Genomic DNA, 18,327 nt, shown 5'->3' on the forward strand with positions numbered 1-18,327 from the left:
AAAATGCCATTCATAGGACACCATGTGAACGCCACTGCTGACAGCATATACTTTATGTTTCAGGATACACAAATCCTGAATACAGGGACTGATCATTCTGAAGGAAAATTTGTATAGGGCTGCAATACACTAAAAGATCCAGATTAACGTACTAAAACTTTTTGAAGTCCAAAGGTTTAGTCTTCTGGGATTACTTATCAATGATATAAATTGAAAGAGTCAGCATTTTTTTTTTTTTCTTATAGAATTTGTTTACCCAGTCAAGCTCTGATCTGGTGCAGTCCTTGGTTTCCAGTCAGGCCTTTTATCTCCTATTTTTTCAAATACAGCTGGGAAGCTGGCACACACACAGAGAGCAAGAGAATCACCTGAGGTGAATGGTGCCTAACAGGACTGAACTCACTACCGTCCTGATCCTGCTCTCCCCTCATCAATTCAGCGCACCCTCTGCCAGTGCACCAGTTTTGCAGACCATCTGTGTTCTGCTGGGTTGCAGCAAGTTGGAAAGGTTGAGGGTAACCTGCAGCTTCTTCTCACCTCCTGGTTTCAGAAAGCAAAGCAGTGAAAGTGATGCTGCAACACTTCTACACTTGGCGCTGTACAGAGGAAAACCACAGTGAAAACAATCCCTGCTGGGCAGCTGTGCAGCACTACCGGCAAGGGAACAGTAAAAGCACATGTACTTTAAGACACCACTCCTCTGCAAGAAGTGGAAAGATGAAAATCAACAGTCCTGCCCTGTTGCTACCCAACAGCAGAGCAGTGGTTCCAGCCACTGCCTGAGACAAGATACTCAGCCACGCAGCCGCCCTCCACCCACAGACTACGCGGCACTGCCTGATGCAAGCTCTTTGGCCAGCACGTGCCTTAAGGGGTGCACTGAGCTGGCCCCAGAGGGAAAAAAACAAACCCAATCACTCACCTCCAAGTAGAGCAGAGATGTGCCTTAAGTTACAGGAATAAAAGCAGTTCAAATGCTAACACAACAGTGTTTCATGCGGACTTTTTATTTCATTGTTATGCAACTGCATAAGTATAAATAATCGTGTTCAATATATAACAATTATGACATCCATAAGGAGTTTCTTAGAGAAAATAAGACTGCAAACACTTTATTGCACAGACCCTAACAATGTTTTCTTTTTTTTTTTTTCCCTCCTCTTTTTCCTGTCAGCTGAGGAATCTACAGAGGAAGTCTACAAAAGAACACATCAGCTCTACAATCACATAAAGACTAACCAAATAGAACACTGGCAGGAGGATCTCTAACAGCTCACTGGTAAGGTAAACACCAAACATATACTACATAAACACAAGCCTAAGCACTGTTACACTTCCAAAATGCAAAGAACTTATTTGTCAGAAGTGATAATGAACTATACAAAATATACATAAAGGTCTACCATAAACAAATAACTAGATGTGCTTTAAAGGAAACAAGAGGATAGCTGAAAAATGCAGAAGACTGTAAACTAGGAAATACCTCCCAGACAGAAATGTTACTTCAAAGTGCATTAGCATTCATTTGTAGTAACTGCCAAAGCACAGATGAACTGTAAATGTTGAGACCATTTTATCTTTAGAACTGCTCAAAAAATATCCACTGCTCACTAGCTCCTCTGTGAATGTGAACACATCAAAGGCAGTATGAATGTTCTGGTGCCACATGAAAAATCAGAAGGACTTGTTTGCGGTATTATCTTTCCATGACAGGTTTGCTGTAATCCAAGTCAACTAATCAGTACAATAAAGTTTTCACCAGAGGAAAATGAATTCTGCACACTGTCAGTTGTCATACAAACCTCCAAGTCAAGATTACACTGTGCTTGTATGAAAGATTTTCTAACTTTTGACACAGAAAGACGATCCATAAATCCTGATGAAACAGGCAGAGGCCTAGCTCTATTGTTTGTACAGATAACAGGAATAAGCAAAAACACCATTCTATTGATCCCCATCATTAAAACCCATGCATATGCAAGGGTTAAGTTGTAGTGCTTCTGCACGTATTTCAAATTTTACCTTTCACTCTTCAAAATAAACCTCCACACTAAAATGATTAAAGTCTACATATTCCACAGTATACAAAATTTAAATAAGGCTTAGCAAAAGTAAAAAGACACTCACATTCTAGCACCAAATAGCTCCAACAGGTTCCTTTGTTACAAAATGCTTATTTGATAATTACAGTATTTACTTCTTTTGCATACAAATAAAAAGGTTATGTTATGAAATGTATGGAGCTACTCAATGCATTTAGAAATGAGTATGAAACCCAGAATTACTTGCTAAAAACAGCAAGTTAGCTTACAACATAAGGCCCCAGCTATGTATTAAGATGTATTGGATGTCCTGAACTTTTTAGAATATGGTATGAAAACTTTTTTTCCTTTATACCTTATCATAAAATAGAAAAAAGCTACCGCTGTATGAAGCTATTTATGCAGATCTATACACCATGGTAATACATATTCTCTAAATGTATTAAAAACAGGGATGACATACTAGTACTGCAAGTCATGTGCTTATACTTGTGCCTCACACTGTAAAGGTCTGAATTTAAAAAAGCTTGAGGAGCTCAAGAGAGGACTGCAGCAAAACATAAGCACATGACTTATGCTGCAGAGTCTGAGCCTTGTCTGAGGTGCAAGTCACAGAACACACTCCCAGTAAAAACATGAGAACCACCATGTCACCAGAGAACATGACTCTTGCTGGGATGCCCTGAAAACCAAATGGTCCTCCCGTGGCTTTAACAACACCTACTCCAAGAGCCAGGCTTTGCGAGGCAGGGAGATGCAGTAGAGTCTTGTGTTAGATCTGGTGAAGCAGTCACTCAGGTACAGTACTATCAAAACTGGATTATTAAAAATACATGTAAAAACTTACAATAAGCCACTGTGTTTATTCTGTAGTAGTATTTTTTTTATCCTCTAGCTAGGAGTTTTAGTAAGTAAGAATGTAGCCTGGTTTTGTCTTCCAGTTAGACCAATGCTTGTGCATGTCTATGCCAGGTCTGAGTTTTAGTAATTTGGTTTCATTATTTGAGTATGGCAAATAAGTGGCAATGCAACTATCTAAAGAAGGAGAAAGTAAACAATGCAATCAGCAGCAAAGTATATATGCTACATTCAACCCCCAAACACATTGCTAGGTATTTACAGAGGAAATCTTTTCTTAAACAGCTCTCAGCTGTAAAGGTATTTTTGTACAAATACTATATGGTAACAGTTTTGCCGGTTACAATTGGGAAGGCATTTTGAAAAAAAGTCCTCTCTTTATATATCCCCTGTTCTCCCTCCTCAGTGACATGAAAGCTTTGCTGCACACAAAGACATGACACAGTGCTGGTTTAAAGGCAGTCTAATATACTGAAATTGTTTCAACTAGTCTTTAATTCACACCTGCCAGGTCTTACAGCTACTTCCTGTGAGGACTGCTCCGTGAAGCCTCCTTTCCTCGCCGCTGCCGAGCGGAGTCTTTGTCATCAGAAAGTGCGTTAGGGCGGTCAGGTATGGTTGCTGATCTAGACAAATCTTTACCTACATTCTGTTTTCTTGAAGCAGATTGCTGCGCCTGAACAGCATCTTTTCCCTTTCCATCCACAGTGTTAACAAAAAACGACTTTTCCAGATTTCCAGGTTTCCCCCCAGGGTTTGAAGCAGGGTGGTGGGCTTCTACTACAACAGCAGCACTGTGCAAGGCCAGCAGTGAAACACTTTTAGTCATTTCTGCTCTACCGCTCCCTGCAGAAGAGGCGCTTTTCTTGTTTACCTCCTTGCAGGTTGCAGGAAGCTCAGGTGAGGCTGCTTTAACCTTTGCTGAGGATGCACTGCTCTTCGCTGAAGACAAAACAGGTACTTCTTGTCTACATTCAGAGAAACTGGCTGAACAAGTCAGTGGCTTTCCTGGTGTTGCAGCCACATGACAAGAATTCTGCCCGCTGGCAACCGAAGAATGTTTTATTGCAGTCTGCTTATTTGCATCCTCTGGCTGTTTTTGATTAACTTGTCCCTTCCCTTTTGAATCTTGAGAGCTTTTGCTACTTGTGGTCACTTTTTCTGCTCCTTTCCCTCTGGCATCACAGTTTGCAAGGCAAAGGGTAGGCTCTACCTTCCCACTGTCGAGCTGAACATAAAGTGCGTCAGTGCCTTTTTTTCCATCGGGTCTTTTGTCTGCAGAGATCATCTCGTTACTAGGACTTCTGTCTGCCTGTTTGCTCAGCAAGAGACCGTCCTTCACAGAAGCAAACTTTGGAGACATGGGTTTTTTTTCAGTGAGATGAAGCTGCTTTTGATCAACAGATTCCCCCAAGCCTGCTGGTTCTTGCCTCTGCATCTTAGAACTCTCTGGGCCTGCTGGTACTGGGGTGACAGAAGAGGATTTGGGTTTGATGTCAGGAGTGATGCTGCTTATTCGGAGGGTGGCTACTGAGCTATGCTCCAAATTCACAGGCCTTTCGGCTTGCACATATTCATTGCTCATTTTTCTAACAGAGCCTGAAACAGAAGAAAGGGGATCTACAACATTTTTACTGGCACATTTCCCATCTTTCCGGGAGCTGGTAGACATCTGAATAATAGTTTCTTTTTGTTTTACAGTTGGAGTGCATGGTTTTTGAGACAGTGTCTGTTTATCCAAGCACTTAGCCTTAGAGGAACTTGTGTCAGAGTCTGGCTTGTGTTTATTACTGCTGCTTTCCACGCAGGTGGCAGCAGGTTTCACATGTTCTTGAACACCTATCTGAACATCTACAGCACAGTTTCTGCTTACAGTGTCTCTCACAGCAGAGGAGCCGGAAGTGTTAAGTTGCTGCCGACTAACTGGGCTCGACTGCTCTCTCTCAGTAGTTTGAAGCCTTATGTCAGTGAGCTGTTTCTGATCTTTCTTTCCTAAATCTTTGGCATTGTCCTTCTGCACAGAGGAAACCAGTGCAGACTTCCCATTTTTAGGATCAATATCTGTTAAGGGCCGCATGGGCCCTTTGGATGGAAGAGCTTCACTCTTTGACTCTGTGATGGTAACTTTCTTAGACTCACTGAGAACTTTCTGCTTGGTTATGTCCTTCTCCACAGAACTACTAGCAACACTGCCATCATCTTTGCCTAGCTGTGTCAGTGATTCTCTGCCATCTTTAGGCTGTGCCCTAGGGCCAGCTGCGTGCAATTTTCCTTGCATCTGAGGTGGAAGGGCAAAATCAGCACAATTTTTTTCATTGCTTTTGATGTAGCTCGTTATCAGGACATCAGAGACAGGTACCTTCAGAGATGACTCCCTGATCACCTCCACCTTTGCAGGGATAGGCTCACAGCTTCTCTGGGCTACTGGCTGTTTGGCAGGTAATTCCTTTTTTATTTGCTTCTCTTTTCCTACAGCTTTTTCAGGAGTGCTTTGGACAGCAGAAAGTTTGGAGTACATTTGGGTAGTTTTAACGCTCTGACTTTGAGTAACACAAGACTTTGCCTCCACTGAATTGTCCTTTTGTTTTGAAGGGGAGGTATCTTTCTTTTGAACAGCTTCAGTAACAGCAATATGGCTTTTAGTAGCGGGACTAGACACATTTTTCTCTGTCACTACTTCTGCAGCCACAGGGATGACTGTTGGTTTTGGAGAACTCTTGCTTGACTGCAGAACCTGAGGCTCTGATACAGTGACTTTGTCAGGTTTTGCACAGCTTGGCAACTGCTCTTTCTGACCAGCCAGCTCTGCCTTAACACCACTCTCTTGTGGTGCTGTGGGTTTAGTAGATCCCCCACCACTGCTGGTGGTCTGTCCTTCTGGCAGCACATGCAAAGGCAGTTCTGTCTTTGATGCCTGAGGACCAGAAAGTAAGGCAATGTCGAGCGTGCCTTCTATTGGCTTCAAACAGGAAACAGACCTCCCATCCAGTTTATATTCTGATGGACTTTTTCTGACAGGAGCCTCAGTGGAAAGAAGGGCTGATTTTTCCACACTCACATCTGCGCGGCCATTCAAGGTCTTGAGAGGAACAAAAGAAACTGAGCTCATCTGAGCAGCATGCGCACTGCTGATAAATGTTCTACCATCGGCAACCGCAGTGGAGTCCTGCTGTATGTTCGTGGGTCTTCCAGTATTAAGTTGGAGGCATTCATGAACATTTGATGTCAGTTTGGGTTTTAGCACTGGACAGACACTGTCATCTTTTTCTTCCATGGACATTTTCTTTCTAAGATAATCAATATTTGCAAGTTTACCATCTAATCTTTCAAATTTGACAAATTCTTTTGTTGATACATTTTTATCTGTGTTTTCTCCCATTCCATTTAGCATCCTATCAGAGGACTGAGGTAGCACATCTTGCAGTGTACACGGAGGGGAAATTCTTTTGAAGTCGTAAGAAATATGACTGAGTTCATTAGGCAGAGGCCCATGACACATCTGTGCATCTAAAGCAACACCATCATTCAATCTCAAGTTTACATTCTTTTGAAGAGTGTCTTTGAGTATACCACCAGCTGACTGGGTCTCCAAAGCAACAATTTTTGTTTCAAACTGATTTGATCTTTCTAATACCTTCTGGAATGCTTTTTTGTCTCTTTCTTCCACTCTTAAGGTGTTGGGATTTTCTGGTTCACTGCTAGGTTCATGTATAGCAGCATTTGCTTTTTCAGCAAAATCTTGCTTTTTCATAACTACCTTGACCTTCAGCTTCTCTCTGTCTAGCTCATCGATGGATTCCTGCCTACCTAATTTTCGGGAGATGGGTCGTTTCAAGCAGCCCTGCTCTGCAGGCCTGACTCGTGTAAGTGATGGCATGTCACACACATTCTCCTCCAAGCTCTGAAGAGTTACCTCCCTTTGACACAAATCTCTGTTCACTTCTTCTTGGGTCACTTCCAGACTGTGTTTTCGTGAACATAAGTGTTTCTTATCACCGCCATAAGAGGGTGCAAGTTTCTCTTCAGACTGGACTCTTTTCAGCAGCGGAGATCTTGGCGGCTCTGCACTCTTTGGCCTAACAATATGCCTTACAATAGTTGGAGGGGAGTGCATTTTGCCAGGAAAAGACTGAGCTATTTTTGTATTTCCAAGTGAATGTCCTAGTAACGGTGAAGGAGATCGCTGAGGGGATGTTGGCTGGGGTGTTGGAGAAGGTGTCCTTGCAAGAGGAGAAAGAGGAATACTGCCAGCTGATTTGCGTCTTCCCGATCTGTATCTTTGCCCACCAAGCTTCGGACCCAAGCCATGAAGGGTGCTGGGTCTTATGTGCCCTGAACCAGCCGGAGAATTGGGAGCACTTGAACTAGGCGAGCTACTCTGGGAAGAGTTAGTACCTATAAAAAAACCCAAACAAACAAACCAAACATAAGATTAGCAAGGTATTTTTAATCTTGTCTAAATATTTTGGGAGACACGGAACTTTTGCTGGTCCGAAAGGCCTATGTGCCATCTGTTGCCACAATGTTCCAAAATTTGGAAGGTTCTGAGTGACTGGGCTGTAAAGCGCTCATCATTCCAGTTATGTTACTATTTCTCCCTTTCTCCCTCTGTTGCTTCATCCCCTGTTAATTACTGCTTCTTTCTATTTAAACAGAATAGCTAATGCTTTCTGGCAGTTCAAAGCAATGATTAAGGCTTTCCAAATAATCTGTCTTTGCCTAGGGATTGTACCACAGCAGACACCTTTAGTACACACTAAAATAATGACAGAAGTAAAACAAGAAAAAAGGGCAGGCTTTTAAGAGCCAGAAAGATGTCTATTCCAGCACCCAACCAATCTTCTCAGCAATATAACTGCATTCATGAGTGCCCATGCTAGCTCCATTGTGTAGCAATATTTTCCTCAGTTCCATTCTTGTATCAGTCAGTCCCTCCTGGAGAAGCTTCTACCTTTTACTCCAAATTTGGGATTATTAGTTATTCAACTTACAGACACTGGACTTGGATTTAAACACTGGGACAAACCTAGTGGACAGTTCCCTTTTAGGTGCCTCTGTGTCATGAAAACAGCTTTGATCTGCCATCAGGAATCTTTTTCCCTTTTCCAGACAGAAACCAGCTCTTCAATGAATATGTATGTCCAAGCTGACTAGTCTTAGCAGAGTGCAACAGATCTGGGGAGTTCATAAGAAGTAGAATACACTTCAAGTCTTTTTCCTCTGCCCTCTACTCATTCACACTCACCAGATGGAAAATCAGGAGTAGAGCGGTAGCTTGGGGTAGGTGATCTCGGAGATAAGCTGTGAGTTGGAGACCCAGGTAAGCTCTCCCCTGATGAAAGTGATCGGTTCAGGCAAGAGAAACTTCTGCTGGTGTGAAGAAGAGGCGACGGCTGCTTGGCCAGCTTCTTGAAGAGAGATCTTCTCCTAGTGCGAGAAGAGCACAGCATTAATCGGCAGTTAAGATGCACAGAACATACTGTTACCACAGGCAACTCTGGCAAGCTGACACTGTTTCTCTCTCCCGTTATCCTGAGAAAAGCAAATATTAAACCTATTTAAATGAAAGCAAACCACACTTCAGAGCGTTTATAAAATGCACAAAGTTTATAAAATAACCTGATTTGCAAACAGGTGGGATAGATACTGTAACTAAATCTATTTGTACTAAAATTTACTCCCTGTATTTCAGAAGAACGATTAACTCCTTGTGAGTATACATCGTCACTTTTTTTAATTTAAGAGCCCATGAAAACTGAAGCAGTATCTATAAAGTACTAGCGATGTATTTACAAAATAAACTTCAGCTTATCATCAAACTAAAAATTCCCATAAACTTAGCATTAGAAAGTTTAATGGAACAAGTACAAAAAGATATACTTAAGCCAAATTAAGATGTAACCTCAGTTACTTACTTTCTTCCCCATATCTATGTTTGTGTCATGCAAAATACTTAGAGGTTACTGTAACAGATTTAGGCAAAACAGGATTGGAAGGATGGGTTACAACCATAAGATCTCACAGAAGAAGGTAATCTTTATGTTGAAGGCAAGAGAGAACTGTAATAACTTCATATTTAATTATTATGTATACACACACAAGGGAACATATTCACCATGAAGCAAAAGGATTACTCACCGCTCTAAACTCTCTTTCTTCTTGGTTTTCTTACTGCGCCTGACCATTCGGCTCCTGTAGCTGTTTCGCCTGGCAGGTCCCGTCTTGATGGAAGTGTTTTCAAAAGGGGTGGTTGTTACCGAGACTTTGTTACCACTCTGCCAAAATGGAGGAGGAACCTTTAGGTGTGAGTAATACAGGACAACTTCGCCTTAAATTGAAGCTACACCACAAACGCGAACACCACAATAAAGAACTCCAGCATACGAGTAAGAGCTGGCAGTGTAGGGAGCCCTATGCAGATGTTGCCAAGCTAACGTATATAGATAAACAATGACTGGAAAAATCTCAAATTCTGCCAGATTTCCTAAACCTCCCCTCTTCCAGCTTTGGGGCAGGGAGAAATTCCAGTTGTAGCTAGACAGGAGACCAAGGATTGACCAAGACTGCAATTTTCAAGATGGAAGCTGCTACAGAAACATCCTATTTCCCAAAAGAACAGCTGTCACTGTGCAGTGGTCCACTCACTGGCCATTCAAGTCTCAGGATACCAAACTCTTAGAATGATGACATGGAGGAGAAAACTTAATTTTTGTTATCAGTCCCAAACCATCCTTTACCTTGTTCAAAAGAGGTAACAAATATAATTAAGATAAGCTTTTTAGGACTGCCTGCATGAACAGATGACTCAATGAATAAAGCCAACTGTAATGATTCCATGCTTATGTTTTAAAAATCCGTACCTCCTGCGCAGCGCTGTATACCACTACAATGAAAAACTTTTCAAAGGAATTCCAATTGCCCAGATTAATTTATAATACAGCACATTGGGATAAACAATAATCTCTCATTTTGAATTTACTCTTGTATGTAGTGTGCAGAGTTGTCATGCTTCTCTTTTTCTGTATCTAACACAGAAAACAACTGCACACCCACTTGCCTAAGATTACAGAATTTTCTGCTATACATTCCTTGCAAAACTGGAAAAAGTTTCCTCCTGGTTTCAGAGAAGGAAAATAAAGACTTATGGAAAAGTGTATTTTCCATCTTTCCTCAGCTCTATGTATTTCCCTGTAGAGGAATGAGGCTGGGTTAATTAGCATTGATAACATACAGCTGTGGTTGGCTTCAGGGGCAGCGGGTTGGCCAATGTAGGTAAGGTGCAGCTGTGGCTGGTTCTGTTGAGAGCCAGTGAAGGGAGAGCTGCCGAGGAGGAAGCGGAGAGAGGAAGAAGCAAGAGAAGGGAGAGCACACACCCTGGACGAGGAGAGATGAGGAAAAGGCAGCAGAGGGACTGGCATGAAGAGTGTGCTGGTATGAGATAGCCAAAGACCTTGTTGCAGCTTGATGGTTTGGAAAGTGCTGCAACAAATTACCTGATGAAGATGGGTGAATTCAAAAAAGTGCTTGAAAATGTCAGATTTTTTGAGAGACAGATATCTCTGTGTCAGTGCCTCAAATGTACTTCAGCTATGTCATCACCAGTGCCAGTTTTTTTCGGAGAAACTAAAATCATAACAGGGTATATGAAGTCACTGATCTTTCTCCAGATCTGTGCCACAGTAGCTTAGCATTTGTATTTGACAAGCACAAAATGTGGTAACTGATCTCTGAAAGAAACGTACCCCCTCAATCCTTGGTGAAAACAGCAAGTGCTTTTGTATCCCAGTTTTCCAAGACTTACCTTTAACAGCAGCTCAATGACTTCCGTGTGAACAAGACCATGCACCAGCTCTCCATTGATATGAGTAATCAGGTCTCCAGCTTTTAAGCCTGCTTGGTAAGCCGCACCTCCTTCTTCTACATTCTGGAAGTTAGAGATGAAAAGAATATACAAAAAATGGACTCCTGTTTAACCTTCATACTTTCAAAAGCAGGCTTTGTTTAACAAACTCCTTCTGTAAAAGCAGCTGGCAATGAAGAAAGCTTAAAGATATACAGGTTATATAAAGGAAGAAAAGAAGAAGAATTGGACCAGTCATTTCACCACCAACTACTTAAACTTTGTACTTACACAGGACTGAAATGGTTTCAAAGCTCAATGAAAGACTACCTGTTGCTGCTGGTATTAAGTAAGCTCTGTATAGCAGTGCAGTTTTCATGCATGATAAAGAAGGGATGATTCACTCCCCATGGCAAAATTACAGAAATGAATGAAGTTAGCATTTCTCAGCACCAGTTACTATGTAATTAAAGCAGCAGTCACATGCAGTACCCTAACGATGATAAAAATTAACTCTACCATATAGCTAAGGACTGTTTTCATTTGGTTCAAATTCACCAGGCTGCCCATTAGAGGGAAGAGCGCAGCACAAAGGTGACAAAAAGACCAAAACAAACTGAATTATTTTGCAGGTGGCTTAAATAATTTATTATGCCTTAAAAATAGCTTTTGAAGACTTTTAAGTCATGCAACCATTACTGAAGCCTACAGTGCTTACAGAGCTTCCCCCCCCCCCCTCCAAACTTATAGTATTTGGAAAAAAGCCAAGGTTTCACTTTTACTGCAGTGTACCGTCTTCTTCCCTTCCTTTCATTGATGTGGTGCTATGCCAGTGGCAACAAATCCGATTTTTTAATTTATTCCACTATCAATTAAATGCACCCCACTCTCAAGATGCAATGTTCTTGACAGATTAATAGCTCTGAGAGGTAAACAACATGAATGAAAAATGAGTAATACACTATCACATCAGTAGCACGGCTACTTCAAAACCTAGAATACCTATTTAAAACAAATTACTGTACAGAACCTCAATGCTTTTTATATAGTTGTGATCAATTCGACAAAATTCTTTTAAGTTTAGATTTTATTATGTATTTATATATAAATATTATAAATATTTATATTATAAATTAAGTTGAAATATTTTAAACACACACACAATTTCTGTATGTATAAACTATATAAAGTGTAATTTGCTATCAACTAGATTATAAAATTAATATATACTTATTTACATAAATGTATATTTATTTTACAATTATGGAGGTTGATAACTAATGAGATGCAAGAACTGCTGCCTTTGTCTTTAGCCTGTCTCTCACTTTGTTCAGATCAGCAGCAAACAGAGGATGAAAAATACATGATTTATTCAAGACAGTCAATCTTTTTCTTGTGCCATAGAATCAAAGGTATTCACAAATCCAAATGATTTGCACATTTCTACACAAAAGAAAGTCAGTGCTTGAGCTCAGCCTACTTGCATCTAGTAAAATACTGTTGACTTCCATGAATGCCTTAATTGATGCAATTTAATAAAAGGCATGTATATGTATTTCAACAGTTTCTGTTTACAGTACTTAGACACGGCTGTTCACAATTGCCAAACATGCTGAAAGTGAAAGGGAACACAGAAGGTCAACATTGTATGTAGGTACCACTTCTGCCAAAGGTGGCTCATGTACAGGCACAAATTTCATTCTAAGAAAATTTGTTTGGCACAACATCAAAATTTACACAGTAACTGTCAACAAATAGACACCATAGATACAAAAATAAAAACCAAGTACATCATCACATTTTGCTGTGACTATATACAAGCAAAAAAACCTATTACCTACCCAAACAATATGGTGTACAGTGTAGATATCGCTGTCACCCACGTAAACCCTGATTGCTCGGATGGTGAAGCCATACTTTTTTCCTGAGCTGTGAACTACTATCGGTTGATGAGAACTTACAACAGCGATCGATGAATCACGGCTGGGAGATGAATCTCGAGAGGATGAAGGATCAGATGACAGGGAATGAGGAGACATAGGACTTCCCAAAGGAGAAACACCAAACACATCTGGAAGAAAATAATCTGCCCATTAGCAGACATTCTGAGCACACCCAAATACAGACACACAACATGGAATGTGCTTAGTTTTATGACACCTCTGCATCAAAATACACCATTTTCTTTGCATGAACACTCTCTCCTCCTCAGTCAGTGTGTATCTCAGTGAAGAAGTTTAAACAACAACCAGATCTGAGAACTAAATTTTTTTCCCTGCAGTGTAAATTGTATTTTATAATGCAAGGGCTAACTTGTCATATGTAGACTGCTTTTTCCTTTTAGATTGGAAACACACAAATTGCTGACTTTGAAAGAACGGTTCTCAGCCTCTTCCTAACAAACAATTATGAAAAGAAAATCAGTTTGGTGGCAGATGTTACTGTACACCCGAAACCATCCCCCAAATCATCCAGCAGTGCTAAACAAAGCACTAGCTGGTTTTCTGGTTTCAGTTATATATAGGTATAGATAAAAGACTGCCATAATTAAACCACAATATCTAGTTGGTATACAGGACAGCAACTCAATGTTTTTACCAAGCTTCCATTGCTACATCATGTAAGACCAGAACTTCTGGCAACAGTATCAATTACGGCTTTGTTTTATTTCATTGTTTTGAAAGCACTATGTGCTTGTGCAAATGTAAATACAATTGCAGCAGCATAAAACTGCATTTTTGTGACTGTAACAGTGTGACGGCTCTGCAAAGGAATGCAGCCCAGAAAGATTCCAGGTTTCGCATCCATGCCATGCCATGTCATGTGACGGCAGATATGCTTTGACAGCAGAGGTGCTACTCCCTGGATGTGAGTCACCAGAGGCTCCCAGAGATCAGCATCGCTGGGTTAATGCTGAAATCCCAGGAAACAGCCAAGCCCTGAGGGCTTGTCACTGTCACCCTCCAGCTATTCTTGAAGCTGTACATAGTCAGCTACTTAAAATGTAAGCTACACCCCTACTGTAGGACGGGCCAAGGACTGAAGCCTGCATCCTGCTGTGCACGCACATGGTCGAACAAAAAGTAGTGGCCACTAAGAGACATTTTTGCCTGTCAGAGAAGTTCCCTCAGCTGTAATGTGACCACATCAACTTGTTGATGGACTGCACCATCTAGCAGTGCACGTGAAAACAAACAACAACAAAACCCCCCCCCCCAAAAAAAGCATGACACAGAATCCATTCTGGACTCTCCAAAATCTTGCGTTTATGTCATAAACCACCAAGTATGCATAAATAACAGAATTTCAAACAAAAAGATTTGTATCTACCTCCAGGTATCATGAGGGACAAAGCACTTGCAGACAGAGACTTTGTGACTTTTCCAGAGATCTTCTTTTTCTCTGTGTTTTCTAATCGCTGACGAGCCACGTGAGATCCAACTTCACTGGGTAGCTTTGAGGTGCTATCTGCACTGTCCACACCCTCACTTCTTCCATTTATCTGATCTAAGTGCTCTGGAAAACTGCCAACTGTACGGAGAAGAAGGGTTGAACACATTGAGGGAAAACTGGAGGTCAGGGAGAGGAAATGGTACATACAATTGTGAGATAGGAATTTTTCTTTCCGTTGACAAGTTCGTAAAACAACATTACAGAAATATGAGTAATTATTTCAGACTTACAGAATGCATAAATATTAACAGAATTAATTGAAGCAACGTTTTTTTGTAGTCATTGACTAAAGTAAACTAAGAGACAAAAGCTGAAGTAAATCTGGTATCTCAGTATGCAGCTCTCACCTTAGAGGACTTAATCATACATTTATTTTTCATACAAACTCCTCCTGAAGTAATTGAAAGGCTCCCAGCCTACATAAGTTGCTATCAGCTTAACAAGTTTTCCAAAATCATTAGACACTAAGTTTAATTATATTTTTAATTATAATATTTTGCTTTTATCCTTTGGGTGGTTTTCTACCACAGAGAAGATAGATACCTGGCACCACTATGCTCAGTATTACAACCATACTGGTAGTGGTCTGCCATAGGTAATGAACTTCCACAACACTGAATGGAGGAAGAACTAAACGTTTCAAACAAACCTGGCTTTGTGTCACATGACCTATCATATCCTTTTCTCCATAGAAGGATCCTGCAAAGGCTCTACTGTCAAGTCACTGTTACATGAACTTACCTAGCAGCCCTCCAGAGTCTGTGGGGAAGCACCAACATTTGGTGTTTCCAAATATGTTGAAACTTTCCCATACATGTTTTCGTGAGGTGTTTCTAGCTTGAGCCTGAGCCCAAACCAGACCCCTCTTGGGATGGCTTTTTTTAAAGCAGTCCTGAAATACACAACTTAAATCCATGAATGCTACTGCTTCTAATGTCATCAGTCAAGAGACCCACTGTGAATTACCTGATAGTGTGGAACTGCTGATTGTACTTGCTGGAGTGGTGACTTCAGGTTCATCTTGCACTGTTTCCTCGCTCACAAACGCAGGCTTTTCCTGTTCCTCCCGTTGACCCACTAAGCCAGTAGAATCATCCTGCTCTCCTTCGGCTGATATGGCTAACTTTGGAAGCAAACCAGTACTGTGTTGCTGCCTGCTCCTCTCAGTGTCAGACGAGATGGATGTAGATATTTGTTGTCTGCATTAAAAATAAGCAAACTCTCATGCAGTTATTCAAATGAGGAAGCCTGCTACCTGGCAAGCAGGACAGACTGCTTCCAGCACCTCCTTATACTTACATTTCAGAATATTCTGAACTCCAGCTTAAAGATTCCACAGAAGGCAATGTTACACTTTTTGTTTTGTCTCCTGCATCTTCCTTTTCCTCACCTTGCATTTGAGTGACTCGGTCTATGCTACTAAATACCTATTACAGACAAGAAAAAAAACACAAAGCCCCTGACTCATCACTGACATATTCAACACAAAAAGATAATGCAGGAAAGCACATTTCAGGTTCTACTCTTCATGTCCTAAACGCCTATACAGTATTTCAGAGTGCAAACCTCAAAATTCTTGAGCCTTTCTAGATTTCCAAAAGTCTGTGTTCTTAAAATGCTTTCCTATTTTGCTCTCTTGGCTCCTCACATACAGGGTCAGGAATAATGCCTCTTCTCATTATGAATTCATCAGCTTTCTCCCCATTTCACTGGGTGAACCAACAGAGTATAAACATCGTCTATAGCCTTGGGGTTTCTACATCACAGGCTTAATGCACGTCTTGGATTAATTCATAACCATAAAGCCAATCAAGGCAAAAACCCCCTAACCCTAAGATACTGACTTAGTGTCTACCAGTCAAGTGTGGAAAGCAGAAAAATTTATCTGAATTGATTTTGACGTTAAGAATAAATTACTTGACTAAAAAGTTTAGAAAAATAAACTCTGGACATTGGACAATCATTAGCTGTTAAACGCACACAGAAATTGTCACATATATTCTATAGTCTGAGAGGCTCAGCTAGAGATGTAATGACATTAACAAACCAAACTATTACTGTGGTACAGAACTTTTAAAAGGACAGAAGTTCACAGAATCACAGATTTAGGCTGAAAAGGACCTCTGTGGGTCATGTTGTCTAACTCCTCTGCACAAGCAGGGTCACCTAAAGCTGGTTGCTCAGGACCATGTTCAGAAGGTTTTTGAAGACCTCCAAGGATGGAGACTCCACAATCTCTCAGGAGAACCTGTGCCACTGCTTGATAACTCTCACAGTAAAAAAGTGTTCCCGCGCGTTCAGACAGAACCTCCTGTGTTTCAGTTTGTGCCCACTGCCTCTTGTCCAAGTTACCTTCAAAGAGACTGTATCTGAATTTGAAAAATACCACCAAGACAAAATAAGGAGTTTACATAGAATCAGGATAACTACATCCACGATTCCAGTCTCTCCTCTTTCATGCTATCACAGACACAATACATACATAGTACTGCAAAACCAACATAAAATCAACCAACTCCTTAAAGGAATCCTTACAGACAAACAAGGTACAAACACAGACTTGCCAAATACACCTTTAAACACAGTTCATAAAGTAGGTTAAAGGGACTTTTTAAATGGAAAGCTTTTGAAAATCACTCCTGGATGCTATACTAAGACTAAAAGCACACTCACTAGGCATTCCACTTCCATTAGTTCCTGCCAATTTACCCTCCACAGTATTTTCTGAGCATATCCACTCTGCCACTATTGGCACCCCTTGTCCCATAACTTGTTCAGTAACAATTAGCTCTCATCTCAACTACTGAAGTACACTACTATTTGGACAGTCAGCTTTACCTTCAATTCACAGCATTCAAATCGCTCCCTCAAATCCACATCTCTCCCTGCCCACATTATATCATGCTAACCACTATTTTGCTTTTTTTCTTCAGTCTAACGTCATTTAATTAACAGTTACCATAGGCTAGTACTTTAATCTTTTTAATGGCACCATCTGCAAGATACCCAAGACACAACTGGAGAAACATGCGAACTATGTACAAGGAAACCCATCTAAGAAACACCCATTAGTATTTAACAGAACAGTCACCCTAAACTTTCTCTCATGCTATCTGCTTTCTACAGAAAACATGAACCTATTTATACTATTTTCTATTATCTTCTGAAGGATTCAAGAAATCACTTTCCTACAGAATCTTCCCATGTTTTGATTTAATGGTATTAATTTCATTCTTGCTTAATGTCAGTCAGCATTTCTTGAAGAAACAATGCCCTAATACATCTCTTCCATATCTAACATTTACAAACTCTACAAAACTAGCAAAATGTTTACGTACATAACACATACTAACATTACAGAAGTTTTTACTTACTTTTGAAAATCTGTGTGAACATGATGAAAACTGTCTTATCTCCAAGTTAAAATCTTCATCATTGGTATCATCTTCTTCCTCCGTTTCCATATGGTGGTATCTCTCAGAGCGAGCTATAGACAAGGAAGATAAACTATTTCAATTTATCAGGAAGGATGGATACGAAGCTTTAATATTAACTGAAAGCATAATTTTATTCTTAGGATTATTCCTGCTGAAATGTCAAACCACCAGCGAAATTGCAAGCTGCCAGTGATTCTGATAAAGGAGATTTTTCAAAGCAGTAAGCACAAGTCAAAGGCAGCGATTATTTAAACAGGGCTTCATCACATTCTTTTAGTGCCATCAAACACCTACTGTCAAAATAACTTGTGTCATCTTCAGACTCCAGTTGTGGAATAAATTCTGCTTTCTGCCTCAACAGACCATTCCAGTCAAGGCTCCTGAAGAACTGATGCTGCTTTACTTCATATGCGCCACCTGGGGGAGCCACAGAAAAACACTGAGCAAATCATACCAAATACTCGACGTTAATTAACCAAACGCCTGGCCAAAAAATGCAAATTATCATGGAAAAGCAAGTTGTTGCTGCAGGCAGGAACATTTACTACCCATTTCCACTAGAATCCCCTAAACCTTTCAGAGCAGCTCCCTGTCCCTGACTACTTGTGGTCATTCCTTTAGCAGTGGTTACATTTCTATTTTTCTGCATATACAAATTGTTATCTGTCAGCTACACGTTAGTCAGAGGCATCAGATG

The 18,327-nt window shown here is 40.6% G+C and overlaps 1 protein-coding gene across 4 annotated transcripts in view; it reads right to left on the reverse strand.

Annotated features, from left to right (window-relative positions):
* Positions 1-991: 991 nt before the first annotated feature.
* Positions 992-18,327, reverse strand: part of MAST4 (microtubule associated serine/threonine kinase family member 4) — a 272,663-nt gene continuing 255,327 nt past the window's right edge. For 3 of the 4 annotated variants that reach the window (XM_040580146.1, XM_040580144.1, XM_040580143.1), the window contains 10 exons: positions 17,925-18,047; positions 17,568-17,680; positions 15,493-15,620; positions 15,160-15,392; positions 14,071-14,271; positions 12,582-12,811; positions 10,702-10,824; positions 9,039-9,175; positions 8,146-8,327; positions 992-7,295 (listed from right to left, as the gene is read on the reverse strand). In XM_040580146.1, the coding sequence (XP_040436080.1) occupies positions 3,421-7,295; positions 8,146-8,327; positions 9,039-9,175; positions 10,702-10,824; positions 12,582-12,811; positions 14,071-14,271; positions 15,160-15,392; positions 15,493-15,620; positions 17,568-17,680; positions 17,925-18,047 (5,345 nt within the window). In that variant the 3' untranslated portion in view covers positions 992-3,420. The remainder of the gene's footprint in view (positions 7,296-8,145; positions 8,328-9,038; positions 9,176-10,701; positions 10,825-12,581; positions 12,812-14,070; positions 14,272-15,159; positions 15,393-15,492; positions 15,621-17,567; positions 17,681-17,924; positions 18,048-18,327) is intronic. The other variant, XM_040580145.1, reaches the window with a different exon arrangement.

Source organism: Falco naumanni, chromosome Z (assembly GCF_017639655.2).
Source record: "Falco naumanni isolate bFalNau1 chromosome Z, bFalNau1.pat, whole genome shotgun sequence".
Lineage (NCBI taxonomy): Eukaryota > Metazoa > Chordata > Aves > Falconiformes > Falconidae > Falco > Falco naumanni.